At 40.3% G+C, this 26,653-nt stretch overlaps 1 protein-coding gene across 5 annotated transcripts in view; it reads left to right on the top strand.

Moving 5' to 3' along the window:
- Positions 1-26,653, top strand: part of FAM117A (family with sequence similarity 117 member A) — a 96,190-nt gene that overhangs the window by 48,647 nt on the left and 20,890 nt on the right. The window contains exon 1 of one of the 5 annotated variants that reach the window (XM_072646105.1): positions 10,065-10,279. The exons of 3 other annotated variants lie outside the window; for them this stretch is intronic. In XM_072646105.1, coding sequence (XP_072502206.1) covers positions 10,261-10,279 — 19 coding nt within the window. In that variant the 5' untranslated portion in view covers positions 10,065-10,260. Of the gene's footprint in view, positions 1-10,064; positions 10,280-20,453; positions 20,482-26,653 lie in introns of those variants that run through there. One more of the 5 variants, XM_072646106.1, reaches the window with a different exon arrangement.

Genomic DNA, 26,653 nt, shown 5'->3' on the forward strand with positions numbered 1-26,653 from the left:
CTAGTGGGGAATGTGGACCCAAGATAGAGGATTTAAGGGAGTAGATTTCCATCTATCCTCCCACCCCCTTTTTACATTTCTTCTAGTGCATTTTATACCATCTGGAAGCTCTTAACTCTTATGCTTCTCCGGGATCTTTAATGATGGGCAAAGATCAGGAAGTGAATTGACCTAGATTCTAGTCCTGATTCATTCTGGGTAAAACCACTAGTTAATGCCTCAGTTTCCATATAGAAGAAATCAGTATAATGCTTAATTCAGCTTTGTAAATAATTTTCCTCAAATCTACCATCCTGTGAATAATAACTGGTCTCCAGAGTAGCCAGTACTTTCTGTTTACTTCCTCTGCCCACCAAAATTTACTTAGAAGATAACTGACCATTATTCCGGTATAAAAGACTAGTGATTAATATATTTAATAAACTACCAAACTTTACTGTAGAGGTTAGTGAAAGAGAACTATATGTAATCACTCGGCCAAGTTTTAGGGGAATTGGGGACATCTGTTTTCAGTTAGCTCTCCCATCTGCTTGGGGATGATCCACAATAAAAGTCCAGTCCCAATCTGACTCCCCACTCCTTCCTAGCATTTAGGGGTTACCTTTTTTATCCCCGTAGGTGTCAGTTGTAGTGTGTGTTTGTATATCTTGTCTATCAGGCACTGAAACAACATTAATAAATTGGTCTCCTCATTCTATCTTTTCTTTTCCTTCTTTCCTCTTTTTCTAACCCTCCCTCCTCCATCCTACAATAAAGTGCATTTCAAAGAAATTGTTTTTTGGCTAGTCTGCTGTCCTGGATACCAATATTAGCATTTGTTTCTATGTGTACAAAATTGAGTTGACTATATTCATAGCTTCCCTAACGGCCTATCTCCTTTATAGGGAGAATTAATTGTGTATGAAGTTGGTTGGACTTCCTGGGTTGACCATCAGAATATGAGGTAGCGTGGTTATTATCAGTAGCAATAATAATTATTTTGCCACCCTTTGTGTATTGTCTTCAAAACGCCCATCCTAAGGGTTGGAGAACTCTGTACAGGAGGGTGTCTGCTTATTGAAATGCATTAATCATGGGTATGAAGAAAAGAAACCACTACTGTAAAAGCCTTCTGGGTACTGGTACTGGAACCTGTTCATGGAATAGCTCGTTCGGAGTAGAAAATGATTTTTCTATTCTAGGGAACTGCCCTGTTGTAATTTTGGCTTGGAGGTACATTTAAAATCCCCCTTCAGAACAGCTACAATTGTCACTTCCAAAGCCTAGAATTGAGGCAGCTTCTGTAGTAGGGGGAGCATTTCAAAACCAAGCATTCCCAGCCAGTTTCTGTTCATCTGTTGCTCCAAATGGTTTTAGTAACACAAAGCACTCTGTAGACTGAAATGATACTACTAAAGTGTTCAGCTCTTTAAATATTATCACCAGTGAAAACACCTTTGGAATTTGGGACTGTGTTGCATAATCACTTTGTCCTCTCCTGTCAGGGGTGTATGTGTGTCTGTGTGTTTTTATGTGTGTGGCTTGTATAGTTGCTCCATATTTGGATAGCAGAAAGAATGCAGGCTGTGAAATTCTTAAATAGTAATTCAAGACAACAATCATTAAACATCTAGTATATTCAAGGCTCTTTGTTAGCTAGGTACCAGGGATACAAAAACCAAATAAAGAACAGCCCTGTGTCTAGTATGTACTTATAGAAGTATATACATGATGATTTGAGGAGGGTGAGAGAAGTTACTAACAACTAGAGGATCACATCAGGAAAGACTTCTTGTCGGGGTGGGACACAAACCAAGTCCTGAAAGAAGCTAGAGAGTCCGAGAGGCAAAGGTGAGGAGGAAATGCATGCCAGGCCTTACAGACAGCCTGCCAGGAGATTTTGGGTAATAGGATCTTTGAGGATCGTGGTGATAGAAAGTAGGGAAAAGGAATGAGTTACAAAGGAAAGAGTTACAAAACTCCCATAGCTTAAATGGCAACTAGTATCTTCCCAAGATGTGTCCAAAGCATCACTGGTTTGGATTGTTCTAGTGCATAGGGGTGTTGCTTTTTTGTCTCAGCCCTTGATCCATTGGCATCACTGAAAATAGAGTGTTTTCTTTGAGAATCTCAATATTCCTCCAAGAATACAACACAGCAAGAGGATACAGCACATTTTTTGCTTGGATGGGACAGGACCAGCTCTTGATTTTTTTAACCTCCGTTATGAGTCAAGTCTTACTTTCAGGTTTTTGTTTGCATTTTCACCTCCTATATATAATTCTGTACTTTGGCTTCGTTTTGTAAAACAGTAAAGAACTAGAATTTTCCATTCCCCTTCCATCCCCTACTGTAATAGATGTGAGGCAAGCAGGTAATAGAGAGAACTTTGCTTAGGATAGATTACATAGGTTTCTGAAAGATGACATTCTTTCTCTAGTCTGATGGAAGACAGATGTTAGAGCCAAGGACAGCGTTTAAAAAGTTGAACTGCTTTCAACCTTCTAATTTGAATCCTCAGTCTGACTTAGTATTTCCTAGAATACTAACTACACCCTGTTCATAAGTAAGATGGAAAACATTCCGAAGTCAAATCAAAAACTTTTTGTGTTATCCACAATTTATGGATTATCTATGCCTTTATTCCTCCCTTCCCATGGAAGAACCAAGAATTGCTATTGTCATATGAAACAGAAGATGACTCGTGGCACAAGCCCTTTTTACATATATAATTTGTTGCTTTTTAACCCTCCTAGTACCTTCTCTTTCCACATTTGTATCCTTTCCTTTTTGGATTACTATTGAATAGATAGCTTTACAGTCATTAAAATTTTTATCCCCCGACCTACATTAAGCCTCAGTTTACTTTCTGTATGTGTGAACACCACCACAAATTAATGGTGATTTTAATTTAAAGGAACATTATCAGAGTATTTCATAATATGAAAACTTGATTCAATCCCCTAGGGACTCTAGAACTGAAATCTGGGCCTTGTAGAGACGCTTTCCCCATCCTTAGGCAAGCATACAGGTTTGATGGTTTGCTCATAAGCACCAGAGAGCTGACAGGTATGGGGGAGGTGGTGGGATGAGGATGGGGGTTGAGATTGGTGTGGGAAGGAAATGGAACTCCTTCAGTTGAGGCTGCTTGTGGATTAGCTGTTCATGCTTTCAGTTGCCTGATAAAAGGGATGGGGGAGACCTAGAAAGACTTCAGAGAGCTTTTGTTGATCACTAGTAGGAGAACCAGCAAGCTTTTCCTAAGGAGAATGGGAATTTTCTTCTGTTGGCTGCCTAGAAGTCATCTTCTATTTTTAGATATGGCTTATTAGCTGATGGACAGCATTTGGCAGGGTAGCTGTGATGGTTTGAGATGCTTCTTTGCTGCCACTCATCTCTCCATCATGCTTCTACCACATATCAGTTTTAGGGAAAACTTGCTTATTAGGGGGAGGCTTTGGGTTTTAATAGCCCCAGCCTGTTTGGCCTGCCAGCAGTGCCAGCTGAATCATCTGGTGCCTGAATATAAATGAAGAGATGGCAGGTAGGTATTGTAGCATCTCTTAGTTATACAGCGAAGATAAAATTAGGGAGACAGATCGTAGGCTTTTAAAAGAATAAGTCAACATCTAATGCACAAATAAAGTACATATTGAGCATGTGAATACTAAAGGGACACAATAAAAATAATAATAGCTAATATTCATGGAATACCTTAAGGTTTGGAAAGATAAGCTTTACATTTCTCATTTGATTCTATGAGATAGGTGTCATTTTTAGCACCATTTTACAGATGAAGAAACTGAGGCTGAGAGGTTAAGTGCCTTTCATTGGGTCAAAGAACTTGGAAGTGCCTGAGGCAGGATTCTGTCTTTAGTTTTCCCAATTCTTAATCCAGTCCTTGCTCCTCCACTATACCTGCCTGGTCACCTTAGTTCTCAAGTGGGATCAGGTACAGAGGAGATGAATTAAGCAGGGTTTTGTTTGTTGAGGAGTCAGTCCCCCTTAGCTAAGGTTGAAATGGTTTTCTCTACCAACACCCTCCCCTAGACCAATTGTGATTGCCCTGGCCTTATCTGACTAGCTGTTGTCCCTGCTTCCCTTCAACGTTAGCCCTCCTTTCTTGCCTGCCCTGCTTTCAGATTGCATGCTGGGGACAGCAGGTAGCCTGCCCTTTTCTGAAGGAGCCCAGCACGCCTCTGAATCCAAGAACAGAGGAGCTTACTTTACCCCACAGTTTAAGTTGATTTTTTGTATTTTTGTAGAGGACAAGCTGGGGCAGTGTGCTTATCACTGTTCAGTGGATACTGGCTTAAGTTGAATGGGAGGAGAAGAGGGGAAGAAGAGCACAGTGCCGCTCCCCCAAGTCACCCTGGGTGCTGATCCCTTTGTTTGTCCAATCACACTCAAACTTCCTAGGCCTTCCTCCCACAACTTTCTCTACCTCCCTAAGTGCTAGTTTTACTTTTATCACCTAGATTACTGGCATGTTATTTTATTCATTCTGTTCTGGACTTGAAACCTAATTAGTTCCAAGACATGGCATTTCCATGGATTTCCTACATATTTGAAGTTCATGGAGGTCAATCCATGGAAACCACAAATGTTTGGGATTTAGTTGCTTGTGTAAAACAGCAACAAATGAGAGGCTAGTTTTCTTCTAGCTACTGTTAGGTTTGTACTGAATTCTTACTGGAAGCTGTGTGGTTGAGGGAAGAAAAGGAGGTAGAATTAAACTGGTGACCTTCCTAAAATAACCCCTAATCAAGAATCAGAAGTCAGCTTAATTGTCCAGGTTATCATGGTTGTGATCAGGGTGGGATACCCTCCGCAAAGCCCACCAGGCATAGTCTGGTGATACCAGTTCACTGAGTGGAGTATCCAGGGGCCCAGGCTATTGCTGTCATCCATTGTCATCCTAACTCTTCTCTGTGTCTCTCTCTCTCTCTCTCTCATACTGATAAATATAAAAAGCAGAGATCTTTCCCTGCCTCTGATGTGCCTCATTGCCCCCCTGGTCTTGCCCTGTCTTCAGTTGTCTCAACCAGAAGTAAAGGCAGAAGGCAGGCATGACTGAAGTGGTTTTTATAAGCCTGCCAGGCTGGGTGTAACATTTGACAAGAATGAAAATATGATTGGAAGAGAAGCCACTTCTCTCACCCACCTCCTCCCTTCCCACCCCTACCACACACTCCCTTTCTCTTAAGAGCTTTCTTCTCTTTGTGCATATTTGATCGCCTACACAATATTGATAGAACCACCACTGATAACACATGTGTCCTCCCCTACAGCTTCATGCTGCTTGAAATACTGCTAATAACTTCCATTTAAGCTTAGATCTGAGCTAAAAAGCCAATCCCAATCAGATTTGGCACAGTGTTGGGGGGGGGGGGGGGCGAGTTTAGCATTTGGGGAGTGGGGGGGGGGTGAAGCAGACTGAGTGATCTCAAAATAGCACATGGTCTGGGTTTAGAGATTGGTGTGTTATGTGTCCGGGATGTAGAGGGTAGCACCTGGAACCTTTCTCATTACAACCATAATTTTGTAGTTCAGTGTTCCTGAAGCAGCTGCTTCTACAGAAAAACTCCATAAACCAAGCCTCTAGAAGACCTGCAAACTTAGCTTTGTTACAACAAAGTTGAAAATATGACCACTTTGGGGTTAGGTCTTACATTTCTGTAGTGCTTTATAGTTCTAAAGCATTTTGACATGCACAATCTCTTGATTCTCACAATTCTAAGAAGTAGGGTAGGTATTGGTTTCCTTATCTATAATATGGTACTTAGGAGGTCTAAAAAGATTATGTTAAAAGTCACTGTTATTAATCAGTGGTACAGCCAATACTAGGACTTAGCTCTTGATGCTACTCTAGTAGTCCAGTGGTCGAAGCTGACATTCCTCTGGCACTTGCAAGTCGAGTGTTCCCAGTCATCTTGTGTGGTCAGCAAATAGAAATGCTTTTGAGTAACTGAAGCAAAACAGACTTAATCAGGGAAAGTCACTTGTATATCTCTATCTATATATATCTTATCACCCTGACTAAATTGTAAGCCTTTTGAGGACAAATGCATCAAGTCTTTAAAGCTTGTAAAAGCTTTAAAGCCTAGTATAAGTGACTTTGAGACCAATGCCAAGGATCTCCAAATATAAGTAACTGAGAGTTGACTGTGTTTAGTGAGTATGAGTGACATGAGGAGACCATGTGAGAGCTGCTTGAGCTCTTTCCTGTGTTTTATTTAGACACGCATTTCCTATCGTAGAGCAATTCGCTAACCACCCTTGATGGAGAGGGGAGCAAGGAGAATTATATATGTTATATATATGCTGTTATATATCTGTCTTGAGATTTGTTAAAGGGAGAAGGGGTCTAAAATGTAGAAAGTCAGAAGTGTTTGCTGAATGTCCATGGGAGATACTGAGAACCCTGAGGAAAAACATCAAAACAAAACTATTAAATAGGAATAGCTCTTTAACTTTTCAGATATAGAGGATAGTGATAGAGAACAGCATGTTTGCCATATGACCTAGACTCCATTCCTGCAAGACTCTTGATATCTTCTTCTTGCCTCAACAGGGCCCAGTACTGCTTCCTCCACCCCCAACTTCCCCTCCATATATCCTTGTGGTAAACTGGGCAGACAGACATTATCTACTCTAACACTACATTTTCTCTCCCCTACTCGTAGACAACACTCCGTTGGCTAGTTTTAGGTTACAGCGATAGGGTTGGGGTTATTGACTACAAATGACTAGAGATCATTCAGGCATTTGCCTAGGAGGAAGTGTGGGAGGCAGTGACTTGAGCCCCTAGAAAATTTCACCTGCGTATTTGCCTGGTTTATTTTCACAGAGGTTATCTGGTCTTTCCATGATAGGTGCTATTGTGTAGACAGCTCATAGTATCAATGTAGGATGAATACAGAATAATTCTTCAATCATATTTATGTAGCTATTTTTTTCACACCTGTTTAAATCACACAGCTATTAAACACCTATATGTACAAAGGTATTATGTTGGATGCTGTGGAAGATAAAAAGATGAAAAGTGAAATTATGTTATATTTAATGGTGACAAAGAAAGCTCTATATAATAAAACCATTTCTGTGGCTCATGAAAACAGTGGTTTGTTTTTGTTACTTATTTTAGTTCCTCAAGGATCTGTGATTTTAAAGTTATTTTTTTGGGGTATCTTTTGGTTTTTCATCACCCTCATTTTCCGAATGTCCCTTCCCCTTTGCCCACCCAGAGAACCATACCTTACAATCAAAGATAAAAAATTTAAAAGGCAGATAAATAAAACTAAGTATTGCAACAACTAAGACGACTGTATATACAGTATTCCTTAAGCATACTCCTCCACCTCTTCAAAGAATGGAAAGAAGTACATGTTTTTTATGTGGTGTTTTCTCTTCTATTTCTATGGATCATATAACCCTTTATGTATTAGTAAATTCTCCGCATAAGTTACTATGGACAAAAAAAATTATCTGGTAGCTAACTCTCTGTTAATGAACCTGTCCAAACTTAGGCTTGTCCTAGGATAATGGACGTGCAGCTTCTCACGAGGCCTGCACTAAAGAAAGATCCTTTGGTAAAACTGACAAGATCTACAGTGAAGTATCAGAGATCTTTTTTTTAATTCCAAAAAGTGAGCAAGTTCATATAACAAATACTTTCTCTAATCTCTATAGATGAGCTTTTTTTTTTCTAACCTTTTGGTATTCCTTTTTAACCTGATGGTATTCTTGGTGTGTTAATGTTGATAGGGAGAAGAAAACTTTACACTGACCATCAGGTACCTGGCCCATCAGTTTTGTACCCTTCCTTCACCCGTAAGCATCCCACCCATTGATGTATCCAAAATCCTACCCGAACAGAAGAGTCCACAGATGTACAGGACGGGGAGAAATAAGTGTGAGATGTGAATGCAGGGCAATTCTTGCTTTTCCATATTATAGAATATGTCTTCGCTTGCTCACTTGCTTTAGGAAGACTGAATTTCCGCTTTGATTCATCTTCAAGTCCAATAAACTGGGAAAGTGATTTCTGTAATTATAACCAAATGATATTACAACAAAATAAATTTAAGGGCTCGTGGAGTTCATTTTGATGAGATTTTTGTCAATATGTATTATCACAATAGCTCTTAAATCTCTCCATTTGACAGATGGGGCAACTGAAAAAAACAACCCAAAAATAAAGACACTATGTCTCATCTGAGTTCACATAAGCAAAAGAGGGTGGGGCTAAGACTTGAACCCACATCTCTTGCCTCTCAGGCCAAGCAGGCCACCTTCCACCCTCGTCTTTACAAGGACAGAGTTTGCCTCAATTCCTGGCAGTGCATTTGGTGTATACCATATATTTGAACCTTTTTAGTCTAGCGTTGGAAACAGCTCAGTCATAGGGAGATATGCAGCAGTCTGAAGTTCAGGGAATGCTGTCAGGATGTCCAGGTATCTTCTTGGGAAACCAGTTTCCTTGTTGGCTTTCTGTTCCAAGTATCATTCTGTACTGTCCTGTTTTCTCTCTTGAGATGCATTGTAGATTTCATAATGTGGAAGATGAGATTTAAATGATCTTTTGTGGCCATTACTCTGTGATTTAAGCTCTGTGGTTATGCCTTCTAGAAATGCAGTTCACAGCCCATCCATGCTGCCTCATAAACTCTCATCCATGTCTTTCCGTAAGTTCGCAACAGGGGCCTTTGTGTGGAAACTATGAAATAATACCACTTTGCATTTTATTATGATGAGATCTGAGAAATAGTAATTGCAGGTGTGGTGCTTATAGAAGTCCCTGGGAGATCATTTGGTCAAGAACATACTGTTAATGAGGCCAAGCATGTAGGTCTGATCCTAGTCTCCCTGAGTGACTCAGGTTTACACAGAGAGAAACTCCATTCTCTAGTAACAAACTACCCCCTCAACTGTCTTGCAAATGTATTTCTTTGGACATAAGAAAAACCAGGTAAGGGATTATGGGTAGCACAGCTCTTTTCCCACTGTGACCAAAAGGACACTGTGGTATCCTAGGAAGATCTCTAGATGAGTGGGAAAACCTGAGTTCAGGTTCTGGCACTACCACTTAGTGGGTGTGTGGGCAAGGCACAACCTCTCTGAGCCTCAGTTTCCTAATCTGTAAAACAGGGTTAATAATACTTATCTTACCTACTTCAGGGGAGTTGGAAGGATCAAATAAGTTAATTTGCATAATGTACTTTGTGACAAGGAAATGCGTTATAAATGTAAGCTAATATACCCTGCACATAGTGGGTCAAGAGAGTCCTTTCCATATAGAAAGACTAGTACATAACTTTTCACAGAACATAACACAATGGATTTCTTTTCTGGTAGCCATTGCTAGGCATCTCTACCCAGGGGATTGCCATTACAGTCTGGTCCCCAAAGCTGCATGTCATGCACCATTTTGTGCTTCTCAAATGTGCTTGGCCTATACCTACTGTTTGCTTTAAAAAGTATCAGTTTCATTATTTTCCCCTTCTGCTTCCCTTCCCAGCCTCACTTTTTCATGTGTTCACAGTAGTAAGCCTTCAAAGCTCCAACTTTGTGCATCTTTTCTTTAGAAAATCCTGTCATGGGTTATCCTGGATGACGGTGGATTCCAGTCCCTTTAGTCTTAGGTGTATTTTCCCATTGACCACACCAGGGAAGGCCACAAACATTTAGTTTTTAATTTGTATACAATTTGTATTGACCCATGAAGGTGGTACACTGTTTTTTGGGGTTTTTTAAGTTAAAGGTTATTACTGCTTCATCCTTTTCTCTCATCCTTCTCAGAAATGACAAAACCATGAAAGAGTGCCCAGTACCCCAATTCCCTGCTGGGCCCCTGTTGATTACAGCTTGAAGGCCTGTGTTGGAGCAGCTGTGTAAACGGCTCTGCTTGAAGTATGCCATGTGAACTGAGCGGTTGCCCTCAAGTGGCTCTCAGAGACTTGACCGTGGAGACTGACTGGGGGGGAAGGGTGGGAGGTCTTAGAAACTGACATCCCACACAATTTCCATGGATCAGATTAATTCCCTGTTGCTCTCAGGAGTATAAGCTTTTTCTTTACCAGGTGAGTGAAAGATGGTGAAGTCTTAGTCGTGGCTTCTAATTTAAGGAAGGGCAGGTCCACAGCTTGTCTTATGAAGCAGAAGATGGTGGAAAATGTTTTCCATTAATGCTGAGGTGACACGCCCTGCTTTGTCTCCTCCCTTTCCTCTGGATGCAGGTGTTAAAGGACAAAATGACAACCATCTGCTCAGATACCATTGATGATCTGGAACACAAACTGTAAGAAAATCTCCTCCCTGAATGACTTACTTTATCAAAGATTCTTTCCTGAGGGGTTGATCAGGGGTTGTTTCTTGGACTGGACTTAATCTGGAGGGGCCACAATGATCTTTGAGCCTTCCTCAAGATATCTGAATAACTGGCAAAACTAGGTATTTGGAATGAGAGCTACCCTGGGATATTTATTGCCTAGAAAAACTTATGAATTATAAAAGTTTCATGTATGTTCTTTTTTTTTTCTTTTTATATTCCTGTTGCTTACTATTGACTCTCCTCACAGAACCCTCCCTTGTAACAAATAAATACAGTCAAGTGAAACAAATCAACCATTGGCCTTTACTTGATACCTATAGTCCACCATCTCTCAGTAGAGAAGTGGGAGGAATGCTTCCCTATCAATCCTCTGAAGTTACAATTGGTCATTGCATTGATTAGAGTTCTTAAATCTTTAAGTATTGCTTTTCTAAATTATTATGATCTTCTTTATACTCATACTAATATGCCCATCCATACCCCAAACATGGGCACCTATTTTCCTTCCAGTTCTTTTTTACTATGGAAAGTACTGCTATAAACTTTAAACTTTCCCTTTGACCTCCTTCGAGTATAGACTAGTAATGAAACTGCTAGGTTAAAGGTTTCTACAGTGACTTTTGTATCATTCAAAATTATTTTCCAGAATGGTTGGATCAGATTTGCCTTTCTTTCCACAGCCCCTCCAACATTTGCCATTTTAGTGTTTTGTCATCTTTGGGTCTGGATTGGAACCTTAGAGTTGGTTTAATTTGAATTTCCCTTATAGTGATGTGGAGCATTGTTAATATGATTCCTGTTAACCGTATTTCTTCCCTGAAAACTAACCATACAGTTTCTTTGACTGCTTATGTGTGGAAGAATGGCTCCTGTTTTTCTATATGTTTGTATCAATTAAAATTTGGGGATTTTGCATGGATGGAGCAGAGTATGAGATTTTGCAATTACTTTGAGGTTGTGCTGGTCAGTTCCACAATATTGAGGGCAAGGAAATGAAAACCCAGGAATGTAGAATGGGACATAGAAACTATGGATTAGAACAAGATGAGGGCTGATTTGATCAGCATCATTGATTGGCCACCTTCAATGACTAGCCCCATCTTCTGGGAGCTATGTAGGTAAAGGTGTACTGTATAACATCCTTCAGGAGCTCCCAAGTGAATGGGAAATAGAGGGTATAGAAACCGACCCAAATGTAGATGAATATAACAGCATAAAAGTTAATAGTGAGGAAACAAAAGCACCAACAGGTGGTGGTGATCAGAGATGATGACTTCCTGTAGACGAAGGGGGAGCTTAAGCAGGATCTTAAAAGAAATGAAGCTGTCTCAACTCACACAACGTTAGAATGAGGAGGTACCCTGTTGATGTTGGACTCTAGGCCCTTCATTGTCTAGCTAAGAAAAATGAGACCAGGGAAGGGCCAAAGATGGGGTATGCATATAGGAAGAATAGGTTATGTCCATGCCCTGAGGTGGGACAGAGAAAGTTGTGTGGGCACATGACTCTAGCAGCACTGTGAGACATGCTTCTCTCCCCTCCCTCTACCTTCCCCCTGGGTAAATGAATCAGAGTTTTTATTCTGAGTCTGGAGTTTTGACAGTCACACGCCTAATGAGGTGTTGCAGGGGAATAAAACATTGTACTTGAGGCTATGGTGCCTATGCAGTATTTAATCCTAGCCTGACCAGGGCTTTCTGATCATGTGACATGACCCCTGCTGATCCCTGCTTGTGGTGAGCCACAGGTAAATTGAGCTCTATTTATGCTTCTCACCTGTTGTTGGGGGGAGGGCACCATTGGAGAGACAGTGGCACAGCTGTCTGATACCCCAGTAAGCAAATTCTCCCTGTGATCTTATGTGTTTTTTTTAATCTTTTTAAATCCTTCCTCAAATAATACCTCTTTCTGAGCCCTAGTTTCCCAAAGGAGAAGCTGCTTAGTGTTTTTAATTTGTCAGTGGGCATTTTTTTATCCACCACCTCTCTTTAGGTTTAAGTACCATCCTAGAACTATAGAGTTAGAGTGCTGGATGGAGGCGATTCAGTCAGGTGAGTGTTTAACCATCTCGGATACATAGTTGTCCTTTTCTCTTGATTATCTTCAGGGTCTGAATCTCCCACATTCTAATATGAAATCTTTATGGTCAAAAAGTTCTCAGAGCCAATTCAGGTCTTTCTTTAATTGAAACCCATTTCTGTTGCTTACTTCTATAAAAGTGATACAGCCGCCACCTCAAAAAATCAAGCAACAAAAAACAACCTTTTTTTCAGATCCTGAGGAAACAGCATTAAGATTGCATTCTAGCTGGTCCTCCCTTTCGCCAGCTAACCAGCACAACTCTTTTAGCTTTCCCCCATGTATTCCTTTGTGCATTTTTGACCCTATTCTTTAATCAATCTCTCCACATCGCCTTTAAGAGATGAACTAACTCAGAGCATAGTGGGTCCATTTAACTATAATAACCACTTAAAAGTTCTGTTTACAGTCATACACTCTCTTGGACTTAGTATTTTGCTACTGTCCTTGGGATAAGGGCAAATAGGAAATAGGGATCCTTGTCTTAATTTGTATCACCATCCTTTTCATTTAAATTCTGTCACTATCTAACCCACACACAGGCTGTTCCTTCTTTGTGTATTCAAGACTCTCCATCTGGGGGAAGCTTCATTCACCCTGTTCAATTCTTCTCTCTTTCATTCTCCTTTCCCTCGATAGAGATCATAGTCCAACAGTAAGAACGTTGAATGTAACAAGGACCCAGGTCCAAATTTCAGCTCTACCGCACTACTTGTATGACCTTGGCCAAATCAGTTTAGCTTTCTGGGCCTCAGTTTCCTCATCTGTAAAATGAAGGGGTTGTATTACATAACTTCTAAGGTACTTTCTATCTCTCAATCTGCTTACCTTGTAATTCAAAGTTAACAAGAGCTTTTGAAAGTAGAAATATTCAGAGATCCAAACTGGGAAGTGGTTTGAACATGTGCCTTCTGAAATGCAATTATGCATTATCCACATTAATGACAGTGGGCAGTGGTATGAACAGTACCATATGAGGCATAATCTAAAAATAGTTTCTGTTGGGTTTGTTTGGTGACTTTTTTTTAAGAATAGAGGGAAAGCAGTGGCATTACGCTACCAAAAGTTTTTTCCCAATTCTGTTTTATTTTAATTAATGGTACATGTTTGCATTATCTAAGCATATATTAAACTCGTTGGGGCCAAGAAGTTTCCTTTGGGAGTGGAGGGAGAGACACAAGGGGAAGCCAGCCTGGGCTGCAAAGCCAATAATTCACATGTGGTTGAGTTGACTACAATCCTAAAGGAACATTTGTTTTCTTTCCCTTTATTCCACATTCTTCTGGATCAGGAAAGGAAGCCCTATGACCTGATTTCTTTGGTGTCTTCTCCCCCTGGGACATACCTGAGCAGTTTAGAATTCTTTGAGACCTAGGCATTTTCCATCTGGTCCCCAAGATGTGGTTTACTCCTCTTCTTTTTCAAGGGAGACAAGCAGTTAGAGGACAAGGACTTCTTCAAAAGAGGCCAATTCAGAAGAGGGAGACCTGAATCTCAGCTATTGTATGATCTTTCTGAACCTACTTCTTCTCCCTGAGACATGTCTGTAACTCATGGATCATTTAAACCTAAATGGGACCAGGGACCATGTAGTCCAGTTCTCTCTTTTTATATGAGGAAACTGTGACTTGCATGGTATTATCAGGATTCAAACCCAGATCCTATGAATCGAAATCAAGTGCTCTTTCTACTTTAGATTGCCAGATTGCCCTGCCTCCCACAGCAATCTCTTTCCTCTCTACTACATGATGATAGATGAAAATGTGTGGGATAATGCTTTAACTTACAAAACAGAAATCCAAGGTAGTAGTATAATCCTCTCCCTTCACTGGTCCTATTCCTACACAACTTACTGACTCAAAAGTCGACTTAAAATTTATTTTTGATATCTTTGATAAGAAGCAGTGACAAGTAGTGACAGTGCTAGAACATTTGTGCCAGTGAACTCTCTGGCTCCATAGACCACCCCAAATCCCTTATTTTCAAATACCTATGGAGTAAAGTATTAGAAAACCATTCTATTATGCTATTTATGGTAATCAGAGCAAAGGTCCAGCAATTTCCAAAGGAAAACATTCTTTAGTCAGGGACAGAAAGAGAGCACTAGAGGGAGGGAAGGAGAGAAGAGAGACACACAGAGAGGACGTTGAAGTGTGCTGCAGAGAATTTAGATTAAAGGTGAAAAGTTCACACTTCATTTTCTTCTAACTGCAGCTTCTTGAGAATTGAGCAAATGTCGGTTTGAATATGCGTACTGCCTTTGGAGTTGATGCTGTCCTCCTGGCAGGCCTGCAGTGCTCTATCCAGTGTTCCTCATATTGAGTGATTTCCTACAATGACATTTCCAGATGGGTCTCTCCTTGGGCCCCTTTTCCAGCTGCCTGCAGAGGCAAGCCTTATTCAGGGGAATGACTGTGAAGCCAGGAATTCTTTGACTTGGCTCCCCTATCCTGAGCTATAAACTATAACATAGTGTTAGTAATGAGTTCAGGCCCTTCAGAGAAATTGTTCATGTGAGTATACAACAAATGTGAGTTCTCTTTTTCTATTTATAACTCTTCTTGGTAAAGGGAATTGTCTTCTTATTCTGGTTATTTTCTCTCTATGATGTTTGATTTCAGTAACTACTGGTTGCTGAAGGAAATGTGTGAAGCCTCTCTTTTAGTATTCTCATCTGAAACACAAGGACTCCTTGTGTTGTTTCCAAGGAGCACTTGGAGTAGATGGTCAAATTGGAGACTTTAGTTTAAACACAACTTTCCTAAAGCATACTCCCTCCACAACTCTCATGCCACCCCCCCCTCCAAGTTGGACCATGAGGGCTTTGAAACCCTCAGTTTTGCTTATCCCAGCATTTGTATAAAACAGCAAAAGACAGAGTTGTTGGTGGTATTGTCCTTGCTTGCTGCAAATCCCTAGGCATCACTCCTTACTCTCTTCCAAATTGCTGTTTGCCAGAGTCAAACTAGGGCAGAGCAACAGGAGCTTTATTCCAGGCACCAACATTTTTGAGGCATACTTCTGAAGACCATTGTTCCTGTACCTTGTACCTCAGGGTACTAACTTCACTGACTTGCAGAACATGTGAGATAATGAAGGAGGGTAACGGGAAGGGGAGGGGGGAGGTAGCTGCAGCGGGTATCCAGGGAAAAGGAAGAGATGTGTGTAGACAGACCTGTCCTCTCTCTTCTTCCCCTGCACCCCCCCATTACATTTTTTTGGTTAGAATATCCCTTCCAGATCTAATCTTCCTTCTCCTGAAGGGAACAAAGGTAACTCTGGGGAAGGTAACTCTCTCCTCTCACACTTATTTTGTCCCTGATACTAAAATTCCTAGTTAGGACCCTGGAGTCTGCCACTGAGCAAACCCCACCCCTCGATATGCTCTTGTTCCTGCATCTCCATCACAGCTGCCAACTGCAGGTGTCTTGGAGGAAAGAGTGTTCTCCAGGAGAGCTGTAACCACCTTCACTGCACCCTCCTCACCCCAACCCTCTTTGAGCTTCTCCTTTCCCTGATGTTTTTTAGTTGCTTCTTTTTTCTTAATTCTGCAAAAGTCTTGCCTTTCTGAACAGCCAAGATGGTGAATTTATTAAGCATCTACTCTGTGCAAAGCACTGTGCTAGGCACTGGAGATACAGAGATTAGGCCATGTGGAGCTAAAAGCAGGCTGCTGTGATAACGCAGTACAAATAAGTATTGTTAGATCATAGGGTTTAGACCAGGAAAGGAATTATCTAGGAAAGGAACAGAGATGTAGTCCAGTGATTCTCAAAGACTCTTTTACAGTCCTAAAATTATTGATGACCCCACCCCACCACAAAGAGCTTTTGTTTATGTTGTTATATCTACCAATATTTGCCATTTTGGAAATTAAAATACCCTAGTATTACTTTGAAAATAATTTTGACCTTGTGGAGTTCCTGAAAGGATCTTGGGACCCCAGAAGTCCCCAAGACCACACTTTGAGAACTACTGATATAATCCATTTCTCTTATTTAACAAATAAGGAAACTGAGGCTCAGAGATACTAAGTGCCTTATCAGTCAACAAGTACTAAGTGCCTACTATGTCACAGGAATTAAAGATACAAAGACAATGAATAAAAAAACCATACTTGCAGTGATCATAGCGTGGAGTAAAAGTTTACAAGGCAGGCAAAGTGCTATAAGAAATCTGAGAAAGAAGGAATCACTTTTGCCTAGGGATCAGGGAAGGATGGCTTCTTTGGAAATTGAGCATTTGAGCTGGATCTTGAAGGATGGGTAGGATTTTAATTGCTAGACATGGAGAAGAGGGAAGACAAATAGGCATTCATGGTGCAAGGGGCAGTGTGAGGAAAGGCAGGGAAGTGGGAAAACATGGATCTCCCCTTCTTTGCCCTGGTCTTTCTTCCAACAAAGCTATGGTTCTGAAAATAGGTGTCTGGGCCATGTGCCCAAGGCCTAGGAGAAATCAGGTAGTGAGGCTAGAGAAGGAAAGATCTTTTTGACTTTTCCTTTACCTTCTCCTTTGATTTTGATCTCTATTTTTAAATGAATGCCTTTTGTTTTATATCTCGCTATATCACATTCATTTCCAAATATATCCTTCCCCTACCTTACTTTTGTTCCCTTATAACAAAGATTAAAAAAGAAAAAAAGAGAAAAACAGTTGAACTAAACCAACCTACACCCCAACCAGATCTGACAAAATATGCAACGTTACCCACCCCCACTAAGGGGGAGGCACCTGTTCTCACCTCATCTCCAGGGCCGACCTTGGTCTTTACAAATGCACCTGCATTTACTATCATTTTCTTCTTGCTTGTTTCCTTTATGCGACTGTATTCATCATGTAGATTTTTTTATTGATTATGCTTGCTTTGTTCTGCATGATAGATTCATACAAGCTTTTCCATGTTTCTCAGAATTCTTCACATTTGTCAGCAGTTTTTTATGGTGTAATTATATTATTTAGCCATTTACCAATCAGTGAACTCCTACTTTCCATTTCTTTGCTATTACAAATGGTGTTGCTTATGTGTGTGTATTGTATATGTGTGTATAGTGTGTATATATGCACACATACATATACACACAAAACACATTGCATATATATGTATTTATGGATGTTCATGTATGTACTTACATACATATGTATGCTGTTTTTTCTTTGATGTCCTTAAGGTCACCTAGCAATGAGATCTTTGAGTTAAAGGATATGGACATTTTAAACATAATTTTCCCATTTGATTTTTAAGGGTGCTCTCAGAATGGGGGGGGGGAGAAACATAAGGAGACCCACTTTTTAATTTTTGTAAACTGATATTTGTGTTTTGACCTGAGCTGAGGTCAAAGGGGCACAGGAAGAAATGTTGGGGAAAGTATCATTGGTCAAAGTGAACAGGGATTTAAAACATAACAGTATATGAAAGTAATTTGTATTTTATTTTTTCATTCCTCAGGTAATTATTAAGCACCTTCTATTTGCAAGTCTCTGTAGAACAAAGGTTCTTAACCTTTTTGTGTGACATGGATTCCTCTGGCTGGCTGTTAAAGCCTATGGTTTCAAAATAATGTGGTTTTTTTAAATGTATAAATTTAACATATAAAATGCATTTTTTAAAAATCCAACACATGTTCACAGACAGCAAGAGCCACTGTTCTAGAGTGTCTGACCATTTTACTTTCCATTTGGCCCTTTCTTAGCTGCTCAGTCTTGCCAATGGCAGAGTTTCTGGGACAGCTTTACTCTGGAGGATAACCTCATTCCCTTTTCTGGACCCATTCTTCCTTGCTGAGCTCTGAGGATAGTAAATAAAATAAGTGAAATTCACCTTTTTATTGTCCAGGCTAAATTGTTGTGGTGTGTAAGATCACAAGCTTATAGATTTAGAGTTGGAATGAATCTTACAGGTTACCTACTTTAATCCCTACATTTGCCATAAGAAAGAATGAGCTTGAAGAATTCAGAGAAGCTTGGAGAGACTTATTTGGATTGATGTAGAGTGAAATGAGCACTCTGCAAAAAAAAATTAAAATTTATCTCTTTATAAATGGAAAGAACCAAAAAACAAAAATCAAAACCATGCCTCCAAAAGACCAACCCCAAACTCTAAAACTTAACCCAAATACTCAGTACTGGAGAAGAAACAAGAATATACTTCTATAATCCTTCTTTGCAGAGATGGAGAAATAGGGGTATACTGTCAACTTCAGTTAATACGTTAATATTTGCTGAACTGCTTGGGCTTTTTTCCTTATCTTTTTTAGTTAACAAGGATAGGGGGATATATTCAGAAATGAAGGTGATGTAAGAAAATTTTTAGTTGTTATAGCCCAAACGAAGTTGGCCAAGGGCTATTTATTTTTCCACTCCTTCAGAGTCTCCATCCCCCATCAATGAGTCACTAGTCTAGCTGAAAACAGCAGCCATAGAGCTCTCTTCTCTTCCTGTGTCTTCTATATGCTTTTACTCTCCCTTTCCCAATGTTGTTCATGTCCTTTGTTCCCCCCTCTCTTTCCAGGGCAGGATGGGTGAAAGAAGAGGGAGAATTAGCCATAAAGAGTAAAAGCTAGGGCCATGTAGGTCTTGATCGAATTTTTAGGAGGAAGCCAGTGGAGAGAGAGAGAGGTGGTGGGGCTCCTGAGAAGGTATTTGCTCTCAAAAGTTGGATGGCAGTAATTTGTTGTGTCAGACAGAGGGAAGAGCTGCCTTGAGCCCCCTTTGAGACCTGCCAAGTGGCCTTAGCACTTGGGTTTGCTTGATTGGTTTGGAGGTTGACCTTTCTTTGGCTGAATCTGACCTTCGGGTCCTCATTATCTCAGGGTGATAATAAGGTGTTGACCTTCCGTGCATTGCTGGCTTTGGCCTATCTATGTCTTTTTGTGTGATTCACTGTTCATTTGTATTCTTTTCCTTACAGTACCTTTCCAAGACAGTAAGACACTTGACCTATTCTTTGCCCCAGCAAGGAAGCTATACAAGGGGGAGCAGCTGAGAAACAGAGCCAAGTGGTGCTGGAAGATAGCACCTGAGGCCTCTTATCTCTGGTGCCTTTTTCTTTACTGTTGCCCAAGAACTGAAAGCCCCCACCATTCTCAGCTAAAGGGTGAAGTGGCCTGGCCCTGTGCCAGGGTTCTCAGCCAGGTGGTAGGGCCTCGGAGGCTGGTGCCTGTGATGGGCTGATAACACCATCAGGGTGCTGTAAACAGGACACTCCACCCTTATTCAATGGCTTAGCCTCAGCCCCTAAAGCCTGTCCTGGCTATCCTGGCCTAAAACTCTGATTCTGGGCTTTATGGTTCCATGATCTCATTTCTGGTGCTGCATGCTTCTTTCCCTACGTGTTGATTGTCCTCCTCCCCCATCCCAAATCTGAAAGAAGGTACCCAATCCCTTCCCTAAATGAATCTAGTAGCCCTCTTAACCACAGACAGATGTGGTGACTTCCTCTTGTGGCTTTTCTTCCTCTTCCTAAGACCAGAAACTCTTCTGGGTAACGTCCAACACCCAAGTCTGTCTAAATCTTCCTTGGGAAGTCTGACAAATCCATGGGGGATAGAAACAGGGGTCAATTGACCCCCAAGCTTATATTGTGCCTACTCAGGTTAATTGAGGCCAAGATCTAGTTGGCTGAGCAGGCTTAGCTGTAGTTCTGTAGCTAGCTACTGATGCCTTTTTGAACTGAAGGCTGTCCTGGTTCCCTTTTAATAATAATAACAGCCATAACACATATTGCTACCATGCTATAAATAGGACAGTCCACCTCACTTCAACCTTTCCTCGGTGCATGGTCTTGGTAACAGAACTAGAACTCCAAATAATTTCCACAAGGACCATGGCCTGAATTGTAAATTGCCATTTCCCCTTTTCATGGGGGACATGGCAATAATAACTCACATGTAGCATTTTAAAGCTTGCAAAGTACTCTACAAACATGCTTTTATTTGCTCCTCAATTTAACCCTACAAAGTCCTGTCTTTTTCCCTCTCCTCCAGGCCCAAAGGAGGTGTTGCATTTATTTGCATTGCCCCGAGAAGGTATCTAGCTGGGCCAAGAATCTGTGAAGGGAAGAGGACTGGCAAAAGGATACATGACAGAGAAAGGTCATTTCTTTCATCTTGCACCTGACTATGGGCTGTAGCAAGAGAGGATGGTGTTGTTGTAGAGGTCAGGGACCAGGAGCCAGCTTTCTTTCTCCATCTTTCAGTAGAAGAATCTTGGTAGACCCATCAGTTCTACTTGATGACAAAAGGAGTCAGAATATAGTCCTGAATGCTCAGGTCAGAACTCTTTCTCTAGGTGAGTTGTGTCAATTTTGTGTCTGTGATTCAGTGGCTCCTGGAACCAGAGAGGCCAGTGATTCCAAGTGGGGAATATCCTGATTTTTTTCCTTGTTCTCTGCCTTTTAACTGTTAGTGTTGCTGTCTATAGCAGTAAGAGCCAGGGAAGGGGAAAAGATGCTAGTTAGTTGTTGGTCAGAGCACTAGGGAAGGACCAGGAAGTACTTATATCTTCACATATTCCAGCGTTGTAAGTACTCTGCATCTTTCATGAGTGTAGTGAATGCAAAATTTGATTATAGATAAGAAGTATCCAGTGCATGTTATTGGAAAGGGTGGTATAGAAACAGAAGTGATGTATGACTGGTACAAAATCCAGATAGATGGAACATCCTAGTCCCTTGGATAGCAAAGAGATCAAATCAGTCAATACTTAGAGAAATTAATTCAGGCTATTCACTAGAAGGTCAGACACTGAAATCTGAAGCTTAAATACTTTGGCCACATAATGAGAAGATGGAACTCAGTGGAAAAGACCCTGATGCTGAGAAAGATTGAAGGCAAAAAGAAGAGAGGACAGCAGAGGATGAGATGGATAGAGTCCTCGAAGCAATGAACATGAAGTTGAACAGACTTCAGGAGATGGTGGAGGATAGAAGGACCTGGCGTGCTACGTATGGTCCATAGGGTCACCAAGAATCAGACACAATTGATTGACTGAACAGCTACAATAGCAAAACATAGCCTAAGGGATTGGTGGAAGCAGCTCCCTTTCTCCCTGAGAACTGTGACATCCAGATCTCTTCCCTGCTCTGTGTTTTATGTTTTACCCTGCTGTCTACCTTTTTGCTCCTTGACATATAGTTTACATAAATTTGCCTTTCAGAGCTTGTGCCTTATCTGTGCATTTGTATGACTTTAGGAGAATGAGGTAACAATATTTTGCTAATAAGCTGCTCTGGGAAGTAAAAGCTCCTAAAAGAGTCAGATCTACCCTTTGATCTATAGTCAAAATGAAAGTAATATAAGGAGGCAGTGGAGAGGAGATAAAGCCTAGGTCCTAGGAGATGGAAATGATTTTTCACTGATATGCTTTGTAACTTAGGGCAAACTAATGACATTCTTTGCCTACAAAATGGTGGGAGTAATTCCTGTCTCTCCCTGCTTCAGAGGGAGAGTGAGCAAAAATTAATATAATCAAGTCTTAAATTATCATTACCAAGGGAGGAGACCATTGGTTCTGATAAAGCTAAGAACTACTAATTTTAGAAGTATTACCTTTAGAATAAATATCTTTTGATTAATAGCAGATTTGCTTTCCTAAACTTATTAAGCTAATGTTAAAAATGAATTTGTATTACATGATGATTTTTTCTTGCTTCCCTCCCTTGACATTGTAAAGTTTTGTCTTCCTTTGTTCAACAACGAGATGATTATAACTTCTCCTTTTTTGGAATCACCTGATACCTACTACATTTTGTTGTAGCCTCTCCTTATTCTGTGCATCTTTATTTTTATGTGTGTCTCTTGTTTGCAGCAAATTGTTAGATTTTTTTTAATATCCATTCTGCTATTCTTTCATTCTATTGGATTATTTAATCCACTTACATTTAAGATGTGATGGTTTTGTTATTTTCCTCTATTTCTTTTATATTGATTTGTTTATACCTTTCTTTTTTATAATCAGTACTTTGTCCCCACAGTTAGTTTTTGCTATTAGTTGACTACTTTGGTGTTAGTCTATCTCTATAAATTTACCAAGTTGCTTAGATTTACTTAAATTGTTCATTTCTCTTTCTTCCTATTTATATATGTATTTAATTATCTACCCTTCCTTTCCCACCCAGATAAGCCTGTGGTTAAAAATCTTTCCACTCCCTCTTTCTGCCCCAAACCACTTAGCTTAAGTAGCATTCTCTTGTGGTACCTCATTTTAAAAAAAATAAGTTTAGAATCCTCTTATTTCTGTCACGTTTAGTCTATTATCTATTCTCTGATTCATAAGCTGTCTATCCTTTGTTTCCTATGTCCTTCTTGAGAAGTAACATTTAGCAGCCAGATTTGGGGGAACCAGGAAAGGACTCCTGAATTTGATCTGAGTCTTAAAGGAAGGCAGAGAGTCTAAGAGGTGGAAATTATTAGAGGAACAGCCAGTGCAAAGGCATGATGATAGAGTGTCATGTGTGAGAACAGCACATATACCAGTGTGAATGGATTGGGTGGGGAGGAGGAGTATAAAATGTCAGAAGATTGGAAAGGTAGAAAGGAGCCAGGTTGTGAAGAGCTTTAAATACCAAAGAAAAAAGTTTATGTTTGATTCTAGAGGTAATAGGGAGCCTTTGGAATTTATTGGTTGCCAGGGTGTAGGAAGGGGGTTGTGGGGATGGGGAATGTGGTGACTTTTAGACCTATATTTTAGGAAAATCACTTAGGAAGTTGTGAGGATAGATTGGAGTGGGGAGGAAACTTGAGTCATGGAAACCACTTAGAAGACAACTAAAGTAGTTGAGACAAGATGACAAAGGCCTGAATGATGATGGTGGGTGTCAGTGGAGATAATGGAACACGGACAAATAAAAGTTGAACTTTACAACTCAGATGAGCTTTGTAACTCAGAGGTTACAAACTCAATGACTAGAAGGATCCTGGTGCCCTTGACAGTAATAGAGAAGTTCATAATGGGTAGGTTTTTTAGAGAAAAACAATGAATTCTTGCTTTGGACATGTTCCATTTGAGATATCTACAGAACATACTAGTTTGTAAACGCCCCATAGGCAGGACAAGATGGAATTCATAAGAGAGACTAGGGCTGGATATAGATCTGGGATTTGCATGGAGCTGATAATTGCTTTAATGGGAGCAACGGGTTCAGCAATGAGATAAAAGTCAGTAAAGGGCAGAGCCTTAGGGGACATCCACAGTTACTGGGAATGACATGGATGGAAATCCAGCAGAGAAGACTAAGAAGGGCCAGTCAGACTGGTAAGAGACACTGGAAGGGAGCGATGTTGTGAAAATCCAGGGAGGAGAGAATATGCAGATGTTATACTGATAGGGTCGGAGACTGCAGAGAAGTCAAGGATGAAGACTGAGAAAAGACCATTAGATCTGGCAATTAAGATATCATTGGTAGCTTTGGAGAAGGCATTTGAAAGTGAATGATGAAGTCAGAAGTCAGATTACAGAGGATTAAGAAGAGAGTATGAGGAAGGGAACTAGAGGTGCTCAGTGTAATAGATTTGGTTTGGTTTTTTTAAGGAGTTGAAATGAGAGATATAGGATAATTACTAGCAGGGATGGGAGTATACTAGTATTCTTTAAGGATGGGGAAAACATAGGCATGTTTGTAGTTAGTAGAGAAGGAAGCCTTCGACAGGGAGCAGTTGAAGGTTAGACAGAGTAGGGATGATTATGGCTGCCATCTATTGGAAAAGATAGCATCAAGGACCCATGTAAAGAGGTTGGCCTTTGCAAAGAAGAAGGACCACCTCTTCCTTAGCGACTGGAGTAAAGGAGGAGATACTGGGTAGTGATTTCAACGTGCCATATGAGAGAAGGGAATCAATAAAGGTTTTTGGTGAAGGTCATCAGCTGGGAGGGGTTGCCATAGGAGGCTTAAGGAAAGAATATGGCACCTTTGGAACAGCTGCTGTTTGTGAGTGGGCTAGACAGTCAATTAAGGAAGTACATAGGAGGATTACATTGGTGCAGTGAAGGCTCAGGTAATATTAGCATGAATTTTTAGTGGACCTATTCATGGTTTTGCCACTTCCTCCAGCTTTGTTCAGGAACATGACAGTAGGAGCAAAGAAAGCAGATGGTGGGATAATACAGATTTGGGGTTTGGCAAGGTATGTGACTGACAATAGGACAAGGAGGTGAGGGATTCAAGAGCAGAGGATAATATAGAGTGAATAGGTTCACTACCAGAGGGCCCAGATTGGGAAGTGACGAGAATATAGCCAGAGCAGGGGTGATGACTTGGGAAAGTACCAAGGAAGGAAAGACTTGGAGGTCATGGTAAAGATGAAAGGTAGATAGGATTAGGGGTTGAAAGGCATAGGGAGAGATGGAATGAAAAAAATTATGATTGGATAAAGGAATTTGGGGATTCATGAACATCGAAGCAGAACATGCTTGTGTGTACATATATGTGGTACAAGATCAAGGATATGACCATTTCTGTGAGCAGCAGAAAAGTAGTAGAGGAAAAATAGGTCTTCAGAAATGAGTAGACTGAGGAAATGGAAAGTTAGGGTGTTTGAAGGAACTTCGGTGTTTATGCTGAAATTCCCTAGTATGAGTGTAGAAGTTGTGGAGCAGGAATCTGTTCACTTAGGCTACCAGCATCTAGATTGGGTGATCAATTTGAAGACCTCAAAGAAATGCCTCTTTTCATTGGACATTCATCTTTTTTCATTAATGATTAAATTCAGCTTTGGAGCACATATTATTTTGGTTATGACTTGAGCCCCTTTGCTATTCTGGAGTTTCTCACTCTGGGGAGTCTGCAAAATTCTTTTTTCACTAGTGATTTTTAGTTCATTTTCCTTCATACTTATTCAGTGTTTTATGGCCTTAAATTTTATTTTATTAATTTTTGCCATCTTCCTGTCTTACCATTGGTTTATTTGCTTTGAATGTAGCCTTTTTCTTGGGCTTTTCTCCTACTTTTTAAAAAAACATTTAATTTTTAATTTATTTTTTTTTAAATTCTCAGTACCTTATCTGTGGATTTCTTCCTCTCTCTTTGACTCCTACCACTTCTACTGTTTCAGAAACACTCCCCCCCCAGAGTAAACTATTGGGAGAAAGGGCTGACCCTACATATTTTCCACTGTGGTGGAAACTCCTTTGATTTCCCTCCTCTCTTCCCCACCAACTCCCAATAGTGGCACTGACTTTCCTTGGCTAAATAGAATCAGCGACTTGTGCTTTCTATAGAAAGCCCATAGGGTTAATGGAGTGGGTGCCAGGGGAAATATTTTATAATACTTCTACCTTGTATGGTGTTTCTATCTTAGCTTTAATTATTATAGATTTGGGGACATATTTCTTCTTTTTTGATTGTTAGATCTACTGCTCTGCCATTTTACCAATTTATATGGCAGGTAGAAGTTCATCTAAATATTGCTTTGGATTGTGAGATATCAAATTGTTTGTAAACATGAAAGCATTTTGTTCTGTTTTAATAGAAATACACTTTTATGAATATATTATAGCTAAGATTCAATTATTGATGACTATTGGAATAACCTGGATAATTGAAACTTAGATGATTGAAAAAATTAAAAATTTGCCACCAGTTTCAACCTCTGCTTTCACTGTGCATCACACTGTATATACTATTGAAACAAATAAATTTGATTGGCTCCCTGCTTCCTTCTGCTTCAATTTCACTGCCTACTGAAAGGGCAGAAAGAAATCAATCCAAAGTCATGGATATTATCCAATTTGTATTCTTCATCCCCAGATAGTTCAAGTAGGCATTATTATGTTCATCTTGATTGCTTCCCTAGAATTGAATTCTGAGACAAGTATGAGTTGTCAATAACACAGACTGACTGCTTACTCTACTCAGGACCCTGTACTAGATACTGAGAATCCAAAGGGTAGGGGCAACCTAGGCCCTTTTCCAGAGAAACACAAGTCTAAGGAGAATCTGAAGACTTTTTTTCATCTAAACAAACCAGATTTGACATGGTGTCAGTAACACTGCATGTATAATTTTGTGGTCTCCTTGGAATGACTTGGCCTTCTCTAGATAGATTGATCTTTTATTAAATGTTTATTCTGTGCCAGGCATCGTACTAAGGCCTGGGTATACAAATGCAAGCAAGTAATATAGCCTCTTTCCTTCAAGACCTTACATCCTAATGGGGAAAGACAACAAATTAAAGGGCTTTCGAAAGGGGCTTGCAAGGAGGGCTTACCTATCATAGCTCGAGAAGCCAGAGGCCCCACATCCAAGGTTCTGGAGCAAGGGAGAGAAGA

The sequence above is a fragment of the Notamacropus eugenii genome, chromosome 2 (assembly GCF_028372415.1).
Source record: "Notamacropus eugenii isolate mMacEug1 chromosome 2, mMacEug1.pri_v2, whole genome shotgun sequence".
Lineage (NCBI taxonomy): Eukaryota > Metazoa > Chordata > Mammalia > Diprotodontia > Macropodidae > Notamacropus > Notamacropus eugenii.